This window comes from Lepidothrix coronata, unplaced genomic scaffold, assembly GCF_001604755.1.
Source record: "Lepidothrix coronata isolate B3197 unplaced genomic scaffold, Lepidothrix_coronata-1.0 Scaffold44, whole genome shotgun sequence".
NCBI classification, from domain to species: Eukaryota; Metazoa; Chordata; class Aves; order Passeriformes; family Pipridae; genus Lepidothrix; species Lepidothrix coronata.
This window is the reverse complement of record NW_016690224.1, coordinates 1,955,921-1,971,958: the sequence shown is the minus strand read 5'-3', so window position 1 is coordinate 1,971,958 and position 16,038 is coordinate 1,955,921. Positions and strand designations below refer to the sequence as shown.

The 16,038-nt window shown below is 51.7% G+C and overlaps 2 protein-coding genes across 2 annotated transcripts in view; one reads left to right on the top strand and one right to left on the bottom strand.

Moving 5' to 3' along the window:
* The window catches only part of KCTD10 (potassium channel tetramerization domain containing 10), a 13,237-nt gene extending 5,155 nt beyond the window's left edge, over positions 1-8,082 (top strand). Inside the window, exons 3-7 of the mRNA XM_017814292.1 lie at positions 1,975-2,144; positions 2,293-2,379; positions 2,999-3,051; positions 3,831-4,026; positions 4,649-8,082. Of these exons, the coding sequence (XP_017669781.1) occupies positions 1,975-2,144; positions 2,293-2,379; positions 2,999-3,051; positions 3,831-4,026; positions 4,649-4,867 (725 nt within the window). The 3' untranslated portion in view covers positions 4,868-8,082. The remainder of the gene's footprint in view (positions 1-1,974; positions 2,145-2,292; positions 2,380-2,998; positions 3,052-3,830; positions 4,027-4,648) is intronic.
* Positions 8,083-8,828: 746 nt separating this feature from the next.
* MYO1H (myosin IH) overlaps positions 8,829-16,038 on the bottom strand; it is a 17,761-nt gene continuing 10,551 nt past the window's right edge. Inside the window, exons 17-28 of the mRNA XM_017813940.1 lie at positions 15,964-16,033; positions 15,276-15,344; positions 14,541-14,625; positions 13,588-13,747; positions 13,148-13,231; positions 12,567-12,660; positions 11,974-12,029; positions 11,376-11,511; positions 10,912-10,979; positions 10,442-10,539; positions 9,507-9,606; positions 8,829-8,968 (exon numbers count right to left, since the gene is read on the bottom strand). Of these exons, the coding sequence (XP_017669429.1) occupies positions 8,945-8,968; positions 9,507-9,606; positions 10,442-10,539; positions 10,912-10,979; positions 11,376-11,511; positions 11,974-12,029; positions 12,567-12,660; positions 13,148-13,231; positions 13,588-13,747; positions 14,541-14,625; positions 15,276-15,344; positions 15,964-16,033 (1,044 nt within the window). The 3' untranslated portion in view covers positions 8,829-8,944. The remainder of the gene's footprint in view (positions 8,969-9,506; positions 9,607-10,441; positions 10,540-10,911; positions 10,980-11,375; positions 11,512-11,973; positions 12,030-12,566; positions 12,661-13,147; positions 13,232-13,587; positions 13,748-14,540; positions 14,626-15,275; positions 15,345-15,963; positions 16,034-16,038) is intronic.

Below are 16,038 nucleotides of genomic sequence, written 5' to 3'. Positions count from 1 at the left end.
ACGAGGGTCTGGAGGGACAGGACAAGGGGAATGGCTTCAAACTGACAGAGGACAGGGGTAGATGGGATATTGGGAAGAGATTCTTCCCTGTGAGGGTGGTAAGGCCCTGGTACAGGGTGCCCAGAGAAGCTGTGGCTGCCCTGTCCCTGGAAGTATCCAAGGTCAGGTTGGACGGGGCTTGGAGCAACCTGGGATAGTGGAAGGTGCCCCTGCCCATGGCAGGGGGGTGAGACTGGATGAGCTTTAAGGTCCTTTCCCACCCAAACCATCCCATGGTCTCTGATACATACAGCCTGTGGATTCTGTATCTCTGCCTAAATGGATACAGGAGGGTTTTGTAACACTGCAACTAAAAACCAACTCTAACAGACTTCAGCTCAACCCACTTGTTGGCTCTGCCGTGGCTGAGGGGCGCTGGGGTCACCTCCCTGTGAGTCATCTCGTTTGGGCTGTTTGGGTGAAACAGAAGGTTTTTAAAGCTGTTTTAGTGGTCACTCGTGTTTTGCAACACTGCTCCAAATGTTTTCTCATTTCCTCTCCTTCCACATGGAAATGAGCAATTCTGCTTTGGTTTCACCATCTGTAAACATGAAGTTGCAGCAGATTTTTCCAGCCTACAGAGGAATTAGAGAGGATAGCAGAAGTTTGGGGATGCTAATTCTGCTCTCAGCTTACCCTTTACCTCCCTGGGTGTTGGTGTGCTCTGGTGAACTTGGGCAGCATCTGCACTTGTGGAATATGGATGTCCTTGTTCATTGCCATGGCTTGTGCTTCCTCTTTGTCACAGAATCCCAAACAATAGTTTGAGTGGAAAGGACCTTAAAGATCATCCAGTTCCAGCCCCACTGCCATGGGCAGGGACACCTTCCACCAGATCTCCCACTAAAATGGGATTTCTTGCTTCCATACTTCTGCATTGCCAAATGGGCTTTTTTCTGCTCCACTTGGATAAGTGTAATGCATTCATTAGCCTGGATGAGTCCTTTGTTCCGTGATTTCTCTGTCTCTAGTTCTGCCTCCTGCTTTCCAGTTTGTTTCTAGTCTGTAAAATCACACTTTGAGCACACATTGTGTGTTCTGCAGACAGCAGGAATGAGGGAGATGGGAAGCCTGGAGTAAAACTGCTGCAGAGTGTCTCAGTTTCCCTCAGAACAGCATGAAAGGGCTGTGTTCCCTTTCCAAACCGAACCAAATGTTCAGACTTTACTCGTAATTCCATTCATGCAGAACACCCAGGGTCTGCCTTAACCTACTTTCCTTATTTGTCCAAAATATGACTCCTTCCCCACAAGCGTTTCCTCGCTGCATTCCTGAGCCTCAGCCTGAGAGTGGCCATCTGTTCAGGCAGGGAGACTCCAGCCTCTACTGCCTTGTGTTCCTCAGGGTCCTGATTCCAGCACCCAGAGGTGACATGTGGATCCTGCAATTGCAGCTCTCTGGGGAGAGCTCTGGTTGTAGCTCTTTTTGTGCACCTGGAGAAGAGAAGGCTCTGGGGAGACCTTAGAACCCCTTTGGGTGGGGGTTTCCAGAGCTGGAGAGGGACTTTGGACAAGGGTCTGGAGTGACAGGACCAAGGGGGAATGGCTTTAAGCTGAAGGAGGGGAATTTAGATGAGATATTGGGAAGAAACCTTCTCCATGGGAGTGGTAAGGCCCTGGCACAGGTTGCTCAGAGGAGCTGTGGCTGCCCCATCCCTGGAAGTGTCCAAGGCCAGGTTGGATGGGGCTTGGAGCAACCTGGACAAGTGGAAGGTGTCTCTGCCTGTGACAGGGGAGTAGCCTAAATAACCTCTAAGGTCTCTTCCCACCCAAACCATTCCATGATTTTCTTCCCACCGGGGTCCGTACATGGCAGTGCTGTTGAGCTCCAGGGCAGGGACTGTCCCTCTGTCTGTCTGTCAGCACTTTGACACCGTCAGGGCCTTTTGCCACATTTGCCTCTGCTTGTCCTCACTGTGCTCTTCCCTGTCCCCAGGCTGGATCCTGATCGACCGCTGTGGGAAGCATTTTGGGACCATCCTGAACTACCTGCGGGACGGGGCCGTGCCGCTCCCGGAGAGCCGTCGGGAGATCGAGGAGCTGCTGGCTGAGGCCAAGTACTACCTGGTGCAGGGGCTGGTGGACGAGTGCCAGGCAGCTCTGCAGGTGGGGCCCAGGGCTGGGGAGGGGCCAGGGGAGGCTGCTGGGGATGGGCAGCAAGAATTTCTCCTGGTCTCACTGGTGGTTTTGGAGGCTGGAATGAAACTGGAACAGTTCGTGTCACTGAGCTGCTGCGTGGTCCTTGCTCCCACAGAACAAGGACGCGTACGAGCCGTTCTGCAAAGTGCCGGTGATCACCTCCTCCAAGGAGGAGCAGAAACTCATCGCCACCTCCAACAAGGTGAGAGGGGCCGGGCTGTGCCCTGGGGAGAGCTGGGGGTGTTTAGGTGAGAAGGCTGTGAGGACACCTTAGAGCCCCTTACAGTGCCTAAAGGGGCTCCAAGAGAGCTGAAGAGAGGCTTTGGACAGGGGGTGGACTGCCAGGCCAAGGGGGAATGGCTTCCCACTGCCAGAGGGCAGGATTAGATAGGATATTGGGAAGGAATTGGCTCTGAGGGTGGTGAGGCCTTGGCACAGGTTGCCCAGAGAAGCTGTGGCTGCCCCATCCCTGGAAGTGTCCAAAGCCAGGTTGGGGCTTGGAGCAACCTGGGATAGTGGGAGGTGTGCCTGGCCATGGCAGGGGGTGGTGGTAAGGCACAGGGCAGGTGAGAATAGCTGAGGATCCAAAGGCAGAGGATATATCATCTCTAAGAGTAGCTGAGGATCCAGTCCCAGAAGCGGTCAGGAGGGACTGCAGCCCCACTGCCAACCTATGCATCACAGGTTTGCAGCAGCAGCAGTAACACCACCACCAAAATCCAACTGGGAATTCTGGAGTGTCTGTGTGGGGCCCGGGGCTCGACTGAGGTTCCCTCTCTCACTGTGCTTCCTGTGACTGATCTGGGCTTTGTTTCTTACAGCCAGCAGTGAAGTTGTTGTACAACAGAAGCAACAACAAATATTCCTACACAAGGTAAGTGACTTCAGTTTGACTTGTTGGAAGTTTTTCATAGACTGAAATCCACGAGAAGCGTTTCCTTTTTCTTCCCCCAGACCCAATAACAGATTGGTGTTGGCATGCACTCCATTTTTTCCCAATTAATTTCAAATTTGAGTCAGAAGGGAGTCTGCTGCCATCAGTGGAAGGCTCAGCCTGTGCTATTCCTGTGCCAGAGCAGTTCCTCTTATCCTTAGGTGCAGTTGGCAGAGGCTCCTGGCCAAGTGCTGTCTGCTTTCCCATGGATTGCAGTGTGACAGTTGAGTACAGGAAGCCTTCCATGGTGCACTGTGCTCAGGGAGTGGTGAAATTGTCATCATTGCCCTTTTAAGTTTCATGGCATAATACTGTGTCCATCCAGCTGGTGGAATGGCTCAGGAATGGCTTTATTTGAGCCGTAGGATTTTGCACACAGGTGAAATGGCCTTGGGCAGTTGTTCACAGGGCTGTTGCTGTTGAGTTGCTGCTGCTTCAGCAGCAGGTTTTCCTGCTTGTAGTAGTGAAATAGTAAGAATTAATGTCTTGGGTTTGCCCCATCCCTGGAAGTGTTCAAGGCCAGGTTGGACAGGTCCTAGTGGAAGGTGTCCCCGCCCATGGTAAGGGGGTGGAACTGGATCTTTTAAGGTCCCTTCCAACCCAGACCATCCTGTGATCCTATGACACTGTAAGTGAAAGGAAGCTGGTTGTTTGGGGCTTTAAATGCCCCCTGCTCTGTTCCACGTGCTCTGTAAATCTCTGCTGCCTCCATCCCCCAGCAACTCCGACGACAACATGCTGAAGAACATCGAGCTGTTTGACAAGCTGTCACTGCGGTTCAACGGGCGGGTGCTGTTCATCAAGGACGTCATTGGGGACGAGATCTGCTGCTGGTCCTTCTACGGGCAGGGCCGCAAGATCGCCGAGGTTTGCTGCACCTCCATCGTCTACGCCACCGAGAAGAAGCAGACCAAGGTATGGGGAAACCTGGGATGTGCCTGCCGTGGGCCCTGCTGCTGCTGCCTGACAGTGGTACCCTGACAGCTGCCCCAGGCTGAACACTGGCACTGTTCAGCTTCTCAGAGGGGTGGCACATGGAGCTCCTCCTGGGGCTCAGAGCAGGGACCACCTGGCAATGGCATGTAGCACTGGGCAGTTGTGATATTCCATAAGGCACCTTCAGTCCAGCTCTTCATCTTTAGGCTAAACCTGTGCATTTAACCAGGTTTGAGGGTTGGAACTAGATGATATTTAGAGTCCCTTCCAGCCCAAATCATTCAATGGTTCTACATCCCTGTGTAAAGAGGGATCCAGGCAAGCAATGGCACATGTTCCCTGTGCTTCTTACCTTTCCCAGGAAAGACCTGTCTGAGCCTGCCCTGAGTGTACAGTGATTTTGGGAAAAGCCCAACTAGTTGCAGGGTCTCAAAGGCTGGAAGCCAATAATGGAATGGAAAGGGTTGTGCCAGAAATAATTTCTGTGGCTGGAGTGCAATTAAGAAATTGTAAAAACAGGTATCAGGGGTTAAAACTGAGGTAATCTGGTGCCTGCAGTGACAGGCAACAGGTAAGAGTGACCTCTTCCCTGGGTGTGCAGGTGGAGTTCCCAGAAGCCCGAATTTATGAGGAGACACTGAACATTCTGCTCTACGAGTCCCAGGATGGGAGGGGACCTGACAATGCACTCCTGGAGGCCACAGGGGGGGCAGCTGGTCGGTCCCACCACCTGGAGGAGGACGAGGAGCGGGAGCGCATCGAGCGCGTGAGGAGGATCCACATCAAGCGCCCTGACGACAGGGCCCACCTGCACCAGTGAGCCAGGTGAGCACCAGGCCCCAGCTCTGGGCAAGCAACAGAGGACCAGGAAGTTCAACTTCTACCCAGCACAGTCTGTAAATTATGTTTTGTAACAAACTCTAGGTTATTTGGGGTATTTAAATGCTGTAGTTGTAGGACAAGAATAAGCGAGGTTACTGGGTGTACGGTGGGTTCTGTAAGGGCCTGTTGAGCAGCTGGAGAAATGCTCTGAATTTTTAGCACTCTTGTTGTTGCTGTTTTGTGATAGAGAGGAGGAGGGCTGGCTGCCTTTGGCTTTGGTAATTATCCTGCACTTTAAACACAAAACAAAACAACAAACAAACAAAAGCTCAGCCAGCCCAGTCATCCTCCTTCCCTCCAGGCACTCCCTGACCCACACTCCTGGCACTCAGGAAAGGCTGGGATCTGGACACAGAGCTGCTGCACAGCTCCCTGTCTCCCGGGTCTGCAGGGCTGGGAGCTCAGGAGTGCCTTGGGGCGACTCCCTGAAGGACAAATGGCACTGGCTGGTGATGTTCCTGGAGTGCTGGGGGCAGAGGGACCCCTCAAAGCAGGGGGGCTGCTCCCTTGGGCCTGGCTCTGGCTCCCCACAGCTCCCAGGACCTGCCCCTCCAAGGGTTCAGTGAAGCTTCTGCAGCACTGAGGGGAGACCCCTCCCTGCTTTATCCCTGCGGTTCAAGGTTAAAATTCCTCCAAAAAGAGGAGGATCAGGAGCAAATTGTCTGTGATTGCTTTCCCTTAGGGTGATGTTGGTACTGGTTATTGCTTAGAACTTTTGCCTGAGCCTGGAGCTGGGGAGTTGGTTTCCAGCAGCTCCCAGGTCAGCAAGGTGTGTTCTGTGCTGTGTAGGAGTCACAGGAATAACTCAGGAGTCACAGCAGGTTCAGTGCCTCCGTGGCAGGGGAGCATTGGTGGGGAGGCAGAAGTTCCCTTCTGGAACTGATCCAGGAGCATTGCCTTGCTCTGAATGAGGGCAGCACCACAGGGAAGAGCAGCAGACAGTGGCCCAGAGGCAGATATTCCCTCTTTGACTTTATCCTGAGCATATTCCAAGTCTTCTTAGCAGAGGCAGCTGTGTGTGGAAGGGCAGAGTGTGGAGAAGGCAGTCTGGTTTTCTGAGAGTGCTTTTCTGTTGTAAATGAATATTTCATCTACCTCCTCAGCTCCCGTTGCATGTTGTGGAGTCAAGTGACAATGATGGTGGGAGATGGGGTATCATTCCATAGGGCTGGAAGCAGAACCACAGCTGTGATAGTTCAGGTAACAAATCCTGGGAGGGAGAGAAACCCGAGGTAGGAAGTGTTAAACTCCCAATTCAGCAGCACTGTGGCCGACACTGGAGCACTCTGGCCTGGGCTAGAGTTTCTATCGACCCTTTCTCTGGAATATTTAGCACTGCCCTTAACTGCCAGAGTCCTCTGGAACAGCAGCTCTGTGTTCTGCTCCACGGATCCCTGCTCCTGGCTCAGGGCTGTTGAGGGCATGTGAACAGTTATAAACCAAAGGTGTTGCAGCACCACCAGCCCTATTACCCCAAGGCTTCTGTTCCACAGAGCAGTTACACCCCAGTTACTCAGAGCTTGTCTGGAGGGGCTGAAATTCAATATGAAGTGTTTGTAGAATTTTGCATCATCAAGTAAAGCTAAAAAATTTCAAAGTTAAGCTGAGGACATCTTTCTAGTAACCAAAGACTTCTCTAAGTTATGGGCAGCTGGTGTCTGTGGCAGGTGGGGTTGTTGTACCTTTCTCCTCTTTCTTCTTCAGCTACTGGTTTATAAGAGCTTAACAGTTACCCTGAGGTTCAGCAGCTTCAGTTCTGTCCTGACAGTTCAGGGCTTCTAGTTTGAGTTTACACTTGTTTGGGTTTGTAGCAGTCCAGAGTGCAGGGGCTGAAGGAGCCAGAGCCTCTCCCCTCCTGGCTGAGATAAGCTGGGGAGCGAGGAAGGGAAGTCCTGGATTGCTGGTTCTCCAGCACTGTGTACTTTGACACTTACTGGTGTGTCACTGGGCTGTTTTGGGTTTCTGAGCTTCTGTAACAGACCTGCTGCCTCTGAGGGGTTGAGACTCTGTGTCTCAGCAGTGGGTGAACAAGGACCACCAGCCCAGAACTGTAGAACACCAACAGTCCTGCAGCAATCCCTGCTCCCTTCAGCTGAGCTGGGTCTGACCTACCTGGGAGATGGGAGACCCCAGACAAACTCCAGCCATGTCCCATGGGGCAGAGCAGGTTCAGCTCCAGGAGGTGACACCAGTGCTAAGCACCTGACAGGTCACATCTATGTGATTAACTTCTCTGTAAATAGAGTCTTAACTGGCTTCAGGCTTTTCTCGTTTGGGTTTTGCAAACTAAGTTCTTTAAAAAACAGGGAATGGTTGTTTTTAATCTTTGTACAGCGGTTTGTAGAGCTGTTGGTTTAGTAAAGTCACTCCAGGAGAGTTTAAGCTCCAGTTTCAGTTTTGTTCCTGTGTTTGTGGGCAGACTCTGCCTTAACACACTCCTGAGTTTACCCTTTGTGCTGGAGTGGTGCACAAAGCTGTGCTGTGGTGGTGGGGTGTCCTTTACCTCCTGCCCCTGTCCTTGAGTGCACACTCTGGTAATGCCATTGCACAAATGCTCTCAGCTCCTGAGCCTCGTTACTCTAAGTGGTTTTGCCTCAGCTCTCAGGTGCAGGTGGGGCTCAGGGCAGGTGTCCTGGGCACAAGCAGCTCTTCAGATTATCCCAGGGACAGCAGACATGTCTGCTTTCCTTCTCCAGCCACCAGCAGTGACAGCATAGTCCAGGAGAGCTCAGCAAAGTCTTCCCTGGGGAGAGATTTTGTGGACCTGCAGCTCATAACACAGGTGGGGCTGCAGGAGAGGTGGCAGTGACCACCCCAGGCTGACACCTCCCCACCTGTGTCCGTGTACCTGGAGCACCAAAGCAGCTGCTCCTGCACTCCCAGAAGCAGGTTTGGATCCCCCTGAGCCCCATGACCTGTGGAAGGCTCTGAGCTCTCATCTCACCTTAGAGCAAAGTGTAGGTAGAACCTTTCAGTCTTAATGGAATTGTTTCATGGACAACAGCAGATTCCTGTTCTGTACAATCATTCTCTCCTGTTCAGACTTAGGCACAAAACAAGCTTCCGCTGGATCTCATTGTATGGTTGATGTTTGCAACATGTACTTTTGTTTTTTTAATATAACACAATAAATTAGAAGAAATTTCATATTTACACGTGAGTCACTTTATTACTTGTCGGAAGCACGATGGCCTCGTGGGCCATGGAGGTGGGAGGAGCTTTGGGGGAGAAATACCACCTCCTTGTGGAGTTAATTTGACCCCCTGGCACTGCTCAGGGCAGAGGCCCCAGGGGGTAAAGGCAGCAAGTCAAGGACCTGAGCATGGGGCATTTTCGCTGTAATTGTGGTGAAGAGACAAGGGGTGGATTTGGTGTAAGTTGTCCATTTTCACTTGGTGTTGTGATGATGCTATTTTGACTGGGGGAGGGGGGAGTTTTTGTTTGGTTGTGTGGTGAACGTGGATTTTTCAGTTTAACTCCAGTTTCAGCTCAATCAAAGCACCACCAAAACCATCTGCACCAGCCCTGCTGTTGCCCTGACCCTCCTCTCATCATTCTGAGCTAAAGGTTTCGCCAGTCTGCCCACAAAAAAGGTGTTTTCAGACCAGAGTTAACATCACTGATCTGCACTTTTTGCAGTTCTCCTGAGTTGTGACTCAAAGTACAGCTAAAGAAGCCTTTTGGCTTCTGTCTTAATCCTTCCTGACCAGTTAGAGCTCTCAGAGACAGACATTTTACCTGTGGAATTGCAGCTTTTGGTTTAAACACGTCCCTGTGACCGTGTAATGAGCATCTCTGCTTACTGGAATGTTACAGCAACATCGTGGATTTTATTTAGCTATAGTTGAGTAGTTTTAAGCTATAAAAAAAGAGCCTAAAAGATGCAAGCAAACTCTCAAATCACAGCAGCCCTGTGGCATCAGAGATTCCAGGGGAGATGTGAGGGCTGGTCTCATCCTGCAGGCTCCTTTCTGCTCCCAGCCAAGGCAGGGCCAGGAACAGGAACTGGTTCTCATCAAGACTTTACCTGGGTTGACACCTGGGACAAGAAAAAGGAGTCATGACCAGTGCCCTGAGGGTATTACACCTCCATGGAATTCTTCTTTGGAGCTCTCAGCTCCTCACATGACCTGCTTGGGTGACACAAAGTGCCTCCCCTCCATCCCCCAACCAATTCCAGGCATAACTTGGTTGAGGGAGGCAATAAGAGGTGGAAAATGTCACCTGAGACCTCATTTTGCAGGTGCTAGTTGAATTTGGGTTAGGTTAAATTCTCTAACTGACCAAGCCAGGGGTGAGCCTTGCTCCCCCATCCCTGGGCCAGCTTGAGGGCAAGCAGCAGTGGCAATTCCTACACAATTCATGGAGCTGCAGCTCCCAGCATAGCCAGAACCAGCTGTTGTGCATCACCTCAGGCAGGTAAACACTGGTGAGTAGTGACTCCTGTACCTCTGCTCTGTGAGAGGATTCAGTTCCTCCTGAACTCCCACGAAGGGCACTTGGCTGTGCTCTCTGCAGGTGTAGGGTGTCACAGGAGGAAGCACAAGGTGTATTCCCGTGCTCAGATGAGGCCTTACCACTGTTAGTTGTCCAGTCTTGTCCTTGAAGACCTGAGGCTCCTTCCCCACAGTGAACACCATCGTCCCCTCCTTCCCGGAGCCGATGCGGAACCGGAGGCTGCAAGGACAGAACCCCCAGGAGTGCTCTCCCCACAATAGGCTTTACTCTAAGCCCCCTTTATTTCTGTTCCTTGGCAAATCTCCTTAGATGAGAGATCAGAGCCCCAGCTTAGGTGAATTTCCTAAACAATTGCATTATCCCCCCAGGCTGATGGGTTTGATGAATGGAATGTCCCTGCCTGGCCCAGGCTTTGAATGTTCCTGGTGCAATTAAGCACTAGAAGTTAAGCAGATCTGACCTAGAGAAAACCACTGAACACACCAAATCTAATTACAGCTGAAAGGCAAAAGCCAGAGAGGAAAGCTGGAGCAGAAGTGCAGGTTTCACCTGCCAGCTCCAATTCACAGGGAGATCAGAGACACAGACCATCCACCTGCCCTCAGCTCGGGGCCGTGGCTGAAGGATCCTGAGCTCTGCAGTCACATTTTGGGCCTCCTCAATCCCTTTGGGAGAGGAGCATTTATCCTCAGGTGACCCCCAACTTTCCAGCTGGCCTTCCTCAGACCTGGGGCTAATGGGATCCACTGGGAAATCACTAAACTCACAACCTCACGTGCAGGACACAGCAGCAGGAACCTGAAAAAGGTGGTTTTAAAGTGCAATCACCTATAAGTAAGTTTGTGGTTTAGGCAGCTGTGCATCCTATCCTGTCTCTCCTGTGCCTACGGAAGCCATGGAATGCTGCTGCATTAGACCTGACCAGCTTCTGGCACTGTCTGCTGGGTGAGGGCAATAGTCTTGACCTGAATAGTCCAGACCTAAAAGGTTTTGAAGCAGGTTTTTCCATAGAATACAGCCTGCCCAGTGGTGCCCATCCACCTTCCTTCCTCACCTTCCCTGCACAACCTTAACGAGGCTTTGCTTGTTGGCCAACATACAGAGCTTTGTCACCGTCTCGAAGACGTGCTCGCACTGCAGGATCACATCGCCCTGGAGAGGAGAAAAGAGGGATAAAGTCACCTGGCACCACCCCAGAACGTGACCACAGAGCAATGGTGCACTCAGGGAGACTCCTTTGGAATGCCAGAGCAGTGACTGCCTGGCAGAAGTGACCGAATTAAACATCCTTTCCAGGGATTATTTAGGATTTAGAGCAACTCTGGCTTTTAAAAAAAGGCAAGAGCATGTCCAGATATGGGAAGGTAGCTGGGGAATGGTCTGGAGCACAAGTCTGATGAGGAGGAATTAATAAGCATCAGTAATTATGTAATCCCAGTATTTTATAGGATGATATTGGAAGCATCAGCAACAAAACCTTATTTCTAACTACCAGCTCACAGGAGCTACATCACAATTTTCTACCTTCTGTTTGTTGTCCTCTGGAACATGAATGACCACGATCCCATCACTCAGGTTACTGGTGGAGATCCCTTCAAAAGAAATCCAAAATTAGAGGAAAACCCACCAAACCCAGCTCCAGAGGGCAAAGAACTGTGTTCTCTTAGTTACAAAATTCTACTTCAAGGCTGACACTCAAACCCTTTGTCCATCCCCCAGGAAAAGCTGTTCCCAGGTAGATCATTGCTCTAAATATCTTTGTAAGACTAAGTTTCAGAAGTTCATCCTTCCCCCAGGGTCTCTGACAGGACATGAAGCCCCACAACGACTCATGGACTCATCACAGAGTCATGGAATGGTTTGGGTTGGAAGGGACCTTAAAGCCCATTCCATTCCACCCCCTGCCACAGGCAGGGACACCTTCCACTAGCCCAGGGTGCTCCAAGCCCCATCCAACCTGGCCTTGGACAAAGGACTCCCAGAGTTACCTTTCAGTGTGGAGTAGTCGATCTTCTGCTTGACCTTGGCCACCTCCACCACGTAGGCCGAGCTCTGGGTCAGCACCAGGAGCCGCTCCCGTGCCTTGAACCCGTTCCTGTCATATTTTATCACGGGGGTCACATACTGGAAACAACGAGTTGGAATCAGCACTTTCACTGCTGCGGGGCCTGGGCCAGGCAGTTGAGTTTTCCTGACTGGAAGCAGCTCAGTGAGGGGCAGCTCTGCCTGTGGAGCTGCAGGCCCAGCTCTCAGCAGCTCCTGCCAAGCTCTGCTCACAGGGATCTGGATTCTTCGTACTGGGAAATCCAGAGAGCAGAACCCTGCTCTGAGCAAGATGGGTCCCCTGTGCCCTCTGTGCCAGAACCATGGGAAATGCATGTACACCCTGGCTCTGCTCCTGCCCTGTACAGCCCGAACAGGGCTAGGAATGGAATCTTAAATAGCTTATTTAGGTACATTTTGAGGCCTGTCTCCAATTTAAAAGCAAGGAAATAGTGGCTCCACTGCTGTTCATCATGCCCTGTGTGACCAACCAGCTCCAGGACTCCAGTGAAGCCTAGTCCAGGGGTTCTGTCCTTCCCTTACCTTGATGTTCTCCCCTTGGATGAGCTGCAGCACTTTGGGGTTTATGTCATTCACTTCTGAGGAGCAAACCAGAAAGAGAAACTGAGTGTAGGTGACAGACCTATAGCCACAGACAGTTACCACTGCCCCAGCCAACACCAGAGAGCTGCATTGTCTTCATCCCAATTGTCCTCGTCCCTCTGGCACAGTCCCTTCCAAACTGAGGGTAGTCACTTCCAGCCACCCCCAAACCCATTTTGGTGACTCTCCTGCTTGATAATTAATTCACACTGGGAGTTTCTGCCCATTCTTGAGTCTGTTGGTTCAGACCCTGATCCACCCCAGCCCACAGGGAATTCTGCTTGGGTTTCTGGCTCTGTGTCCCAAAGGGATCCCAGTACCCCCACTGTGAGAATCAATCTGGCAGATTGATCTCTGAGTAGGTGTCACTAGACATGGCAGAGGAAGGAACTCCAACAGCAGGGCCCAAATGCAGGAGGTGATGCTGCCTCTGCCAGGTGGGAATTTCTCTTGGAAATGAGTCTGTTTGGTCCAACAGACCTTCCCTGAGCAGGAGCCCATGGCCAAGGCCCTGGGGGTTGCTGTGCACTCACTCAGCCGTGTGTCCAGGAAGGGCTGGTTGATGCTCTGGACATATCCCTCCTTCTTCCCTCGGAAAACAGCACTGGTCACCACCTTCTGCTGCAACTGAGGTGGGGAGGAACAGCCTTTATCCTCAGAGATCCTCCATCAGGAACATCAGGTCTGATGTGAACACTGTTACTGCCCAACATCCTCCCACTCATGCACTGCCCACCTGACTATGGAATCGTGGAATTGTGCTGCATTTCTTCCAACAGCTTTAGGCTATTCCTGTATTACACCAAATAAAGGGGCAGCAGGGACAATCCTACAGATTTTTCTGATTTATGGGTCTTTTCTAATTACATGGAGTGCAGTTTTAATGCCCTAAGATAAAGCCCCACGTGTCTGGAGGAGAACTGCTCCATACATTGCAAGAGACACTGGAAGGAATCCCTGACTCCAGGCTCCCATGTGATTGCTCTTATCCCTGAGTGGGTGAGAGCAGCAGCAGCAGGAGGTGCAGCCTGTATTCCAGATGCTCCATAGGGAACAGGGGTCACTCAGGCACAACGTGTTTGAACTCACACACTGGCGCTCAGGTGTTGGTTACCTGCGCTTTCCTCTCGGCAGTGACCCCCCGGCAGTATTTCCTCACCAGGTTCCTCATGCAGATCTTCTGGAGCAGCTCGGATGTCTACATCAAAAAAAGTTAAAATAAAACAGTAGGGAAGTTGTGCAAACAGGTCTGTCTGTGCCACGAGCCTAAAAGCTCGTGGGATTAATTTTGTCTTTATAGGGCTTGTGAGTTCACTTTTCTGTCTGTGCATTTTTCCTTTCTATTGTTTAAAACAACACAGAGCTCCCTCCTTCCCCTTGGAAACACAAACCCGGGGCCATTCCTCCCACTCCCATCCAGACACAGCCGATCTCAGGCTCTTCCAAAGGGGACAAGCCAGCAGATCCCTGCTCTTCTCCCACACGAGGAGTGCACACACATGACCATGGAACAGAAGCACCTTCACCTCTCCCAAAACCTCCAGCAGCACCCACCTCTGCCAGGATGGAGGGAGGTTGGAGCCAGCTCTTGTCCAAGACATTTTTTGGAAGGTGGTCTCGGAGCTTCACCAGGTAGTTGTACTGGGCAAGCCTCACAAACTCCCTGTTCTCCGGGCAAAGGGGCTTCTTCCGATTGATGAAGCCAGTTATGAACCTACAGAAAACACCAAACCAGAACTGACATGTGACCTCGAGAAATCCATGGAGTGAGGTGAGGGACAGAGGACACACAACAGGTTAACAGATCACTGATGTTAACAGAGGTACAGCAGTGGCAATCTTAAGCTTTATAATGTCTTAAATATTAACTTTTTTTTTCCCAAGTTCTGTTGGCCAGAACATGGTGCTTTGGAGTCTGAAAGGAAGATCAGCTCTACTTTGGGAGCTGGGTTTAAGGGAGTGGAGAGGGAGGACGAAAGGGGATGGAGGGGTGTGCAAAGTATTAGGAAGCAATTGTTCCCTGTGAGGGTGGTGAGGCCCTGGCACAGGTTGCCCAGAGAAGCTGTGGCTGCCCCATCCCTGGGAGTGTCCAAGGCCAGGTTGGATGGGGCTTGGAGCAACGTGGTCTAGTGGAAGGTGTCCCTGCCCATGGCAGGGGTGGGACTGGATGAGCTTTAAGGTCCTTCCAATCCAAACCGTTCCAGGATTCTATGGTTTGGAAATACAAATCAGAGCCACAGAAATTTGTGCCAGTCAGAGAATTCCCGAGGAGGTGCCAGGCATTTCAGACCAACCCCTGGCACTTGTCCTCCTACCTATAACCGCAGCTTGGAAATGGCTGGGAAGGAGCTGGTTTTGACTCCCTGCACTGTCAGTACTCTGGGCTCGTTGTCCAGAGACCATCTCCACGCTGGGACTCCCCTCCCACAGCCCTCCCCAGGACCCCCCCCCACGCTGGGACTCCCCTCCCACAGCCCTCCCCAGGACCCCCCCCCAGTGATAGTTACTTCCTGATTGTCTGAACTGCCCACGTCCTCTTCTTGGCCTCCTTCCGTGCCAGCGCTCCTCGCCAACACGCCTCCAGCTTGATGGCTGCAAGAACAATCAGGTATCAGAGGGCCTGTGCCAAGCTGTCCTTTAATCCACACAGCAGAAGATAGAACGGGTTCTCTTGCAGCTCTAAAGATCAGCTGATGGGAACAGCAAGAAGTTTAGGATGTTTTCTTCTCCATCATAAGTGGTTGATCCAGTTTCAGCTGCACTGGGGAGCTCAACCCCAAGGCAGGGCCAGACCTTGTCACTGCTCAGCCTCCCACTGTCCCTGCACACAGCCCATCTCAGAAAGCTGCCCTTCGAGCCTGCAGATTTTAGATCAGCCTGTCTGATGTGATAAAAGGGTTTTTTTCCCCCCAGCAGCTGATAATCAACTCCTGGGTACTCCAGAACATCCCCATGTGTGTGGCAGAAAGTGCTGCTGCTGCTCAGAGCTGCTCCCACAGCTGGTGCCTGGCTGGGGCCAAGAGCAGCTTGTGGTGTGAGGAGCCAAACACAACTAAAAGGGTCTCTGTAACTGCTCTGTGAATGCTCTTTGTGCAGCTGACACCTGCATCTCACCCGATACCCACAGCCCTGCAGGGAAGCCACGAGTGTTACCCACAGCACCATGGATTTGTGACCTCCCAAAGCTACAACTCCCATGGAAAGCCCAGCCCTGAGAGAATCCTCCACTCCAGAGCCAATACCTGCTTTCCTCTTCTTCTGGTATGCTCTTTTCCCAAGGAATCCTTTGTATTTGGCCTGTAGTCTTGAAACTGGAAAAAGAGGCAGGGACATCACTTGTACCTCCAGGACCAGAGACTGAGGAGCCGAGATCCCACACTCCACCAGCACAGGAGGGGCTGCACAACCACCAGGGAACAGAGGAGCCACAACAGCAACAGGCCCAGGAGTGGCCTGTGTAGGTACTGTGCCCTTCATTTATGCTTTTCAGGCAGGTGCAGACAGGTGCCACCAGGATGAGACAGGTGAGATCCCAATTCCAAGAGAAAAGTACTCAGTGCATCTAGGCATGGACTCATAGGACTGAGGAGCTCTGAAGGCCACAGATCCAAGACTCAAGCAATAGAGCCAGTGATTTCTCCCCACCCTGGAGAAAGATTACTGAGTTTTCCATGGATTCTGCAGAGCTATGCAGACCAGGGGGCTCAGCTCCCACCACGGTGCACAGAATCCCAGAGTGGTTTGGGTTGGAAGGGACCTTAAAGCCCATCTTGTTCTACCCCCTGCCAAGGGCAGGTACACCTTCCACCAGCCCAGGTTGCTCCAAGCCCAGTCCAACCTGGCATCTCCTACATCAACCTGGAGCCCAGAACACGGTTCACCAGGCCCTGCTGCTTAGTCTGTGTCAGAGGAAGGGAACTAGAACCTTACTCAGCAGTTGTTTCCTGTACTCAAAGGCATCTTCTGTAGCAAACAGAGTCTTTGGGAAACGAATGAATATTTTGG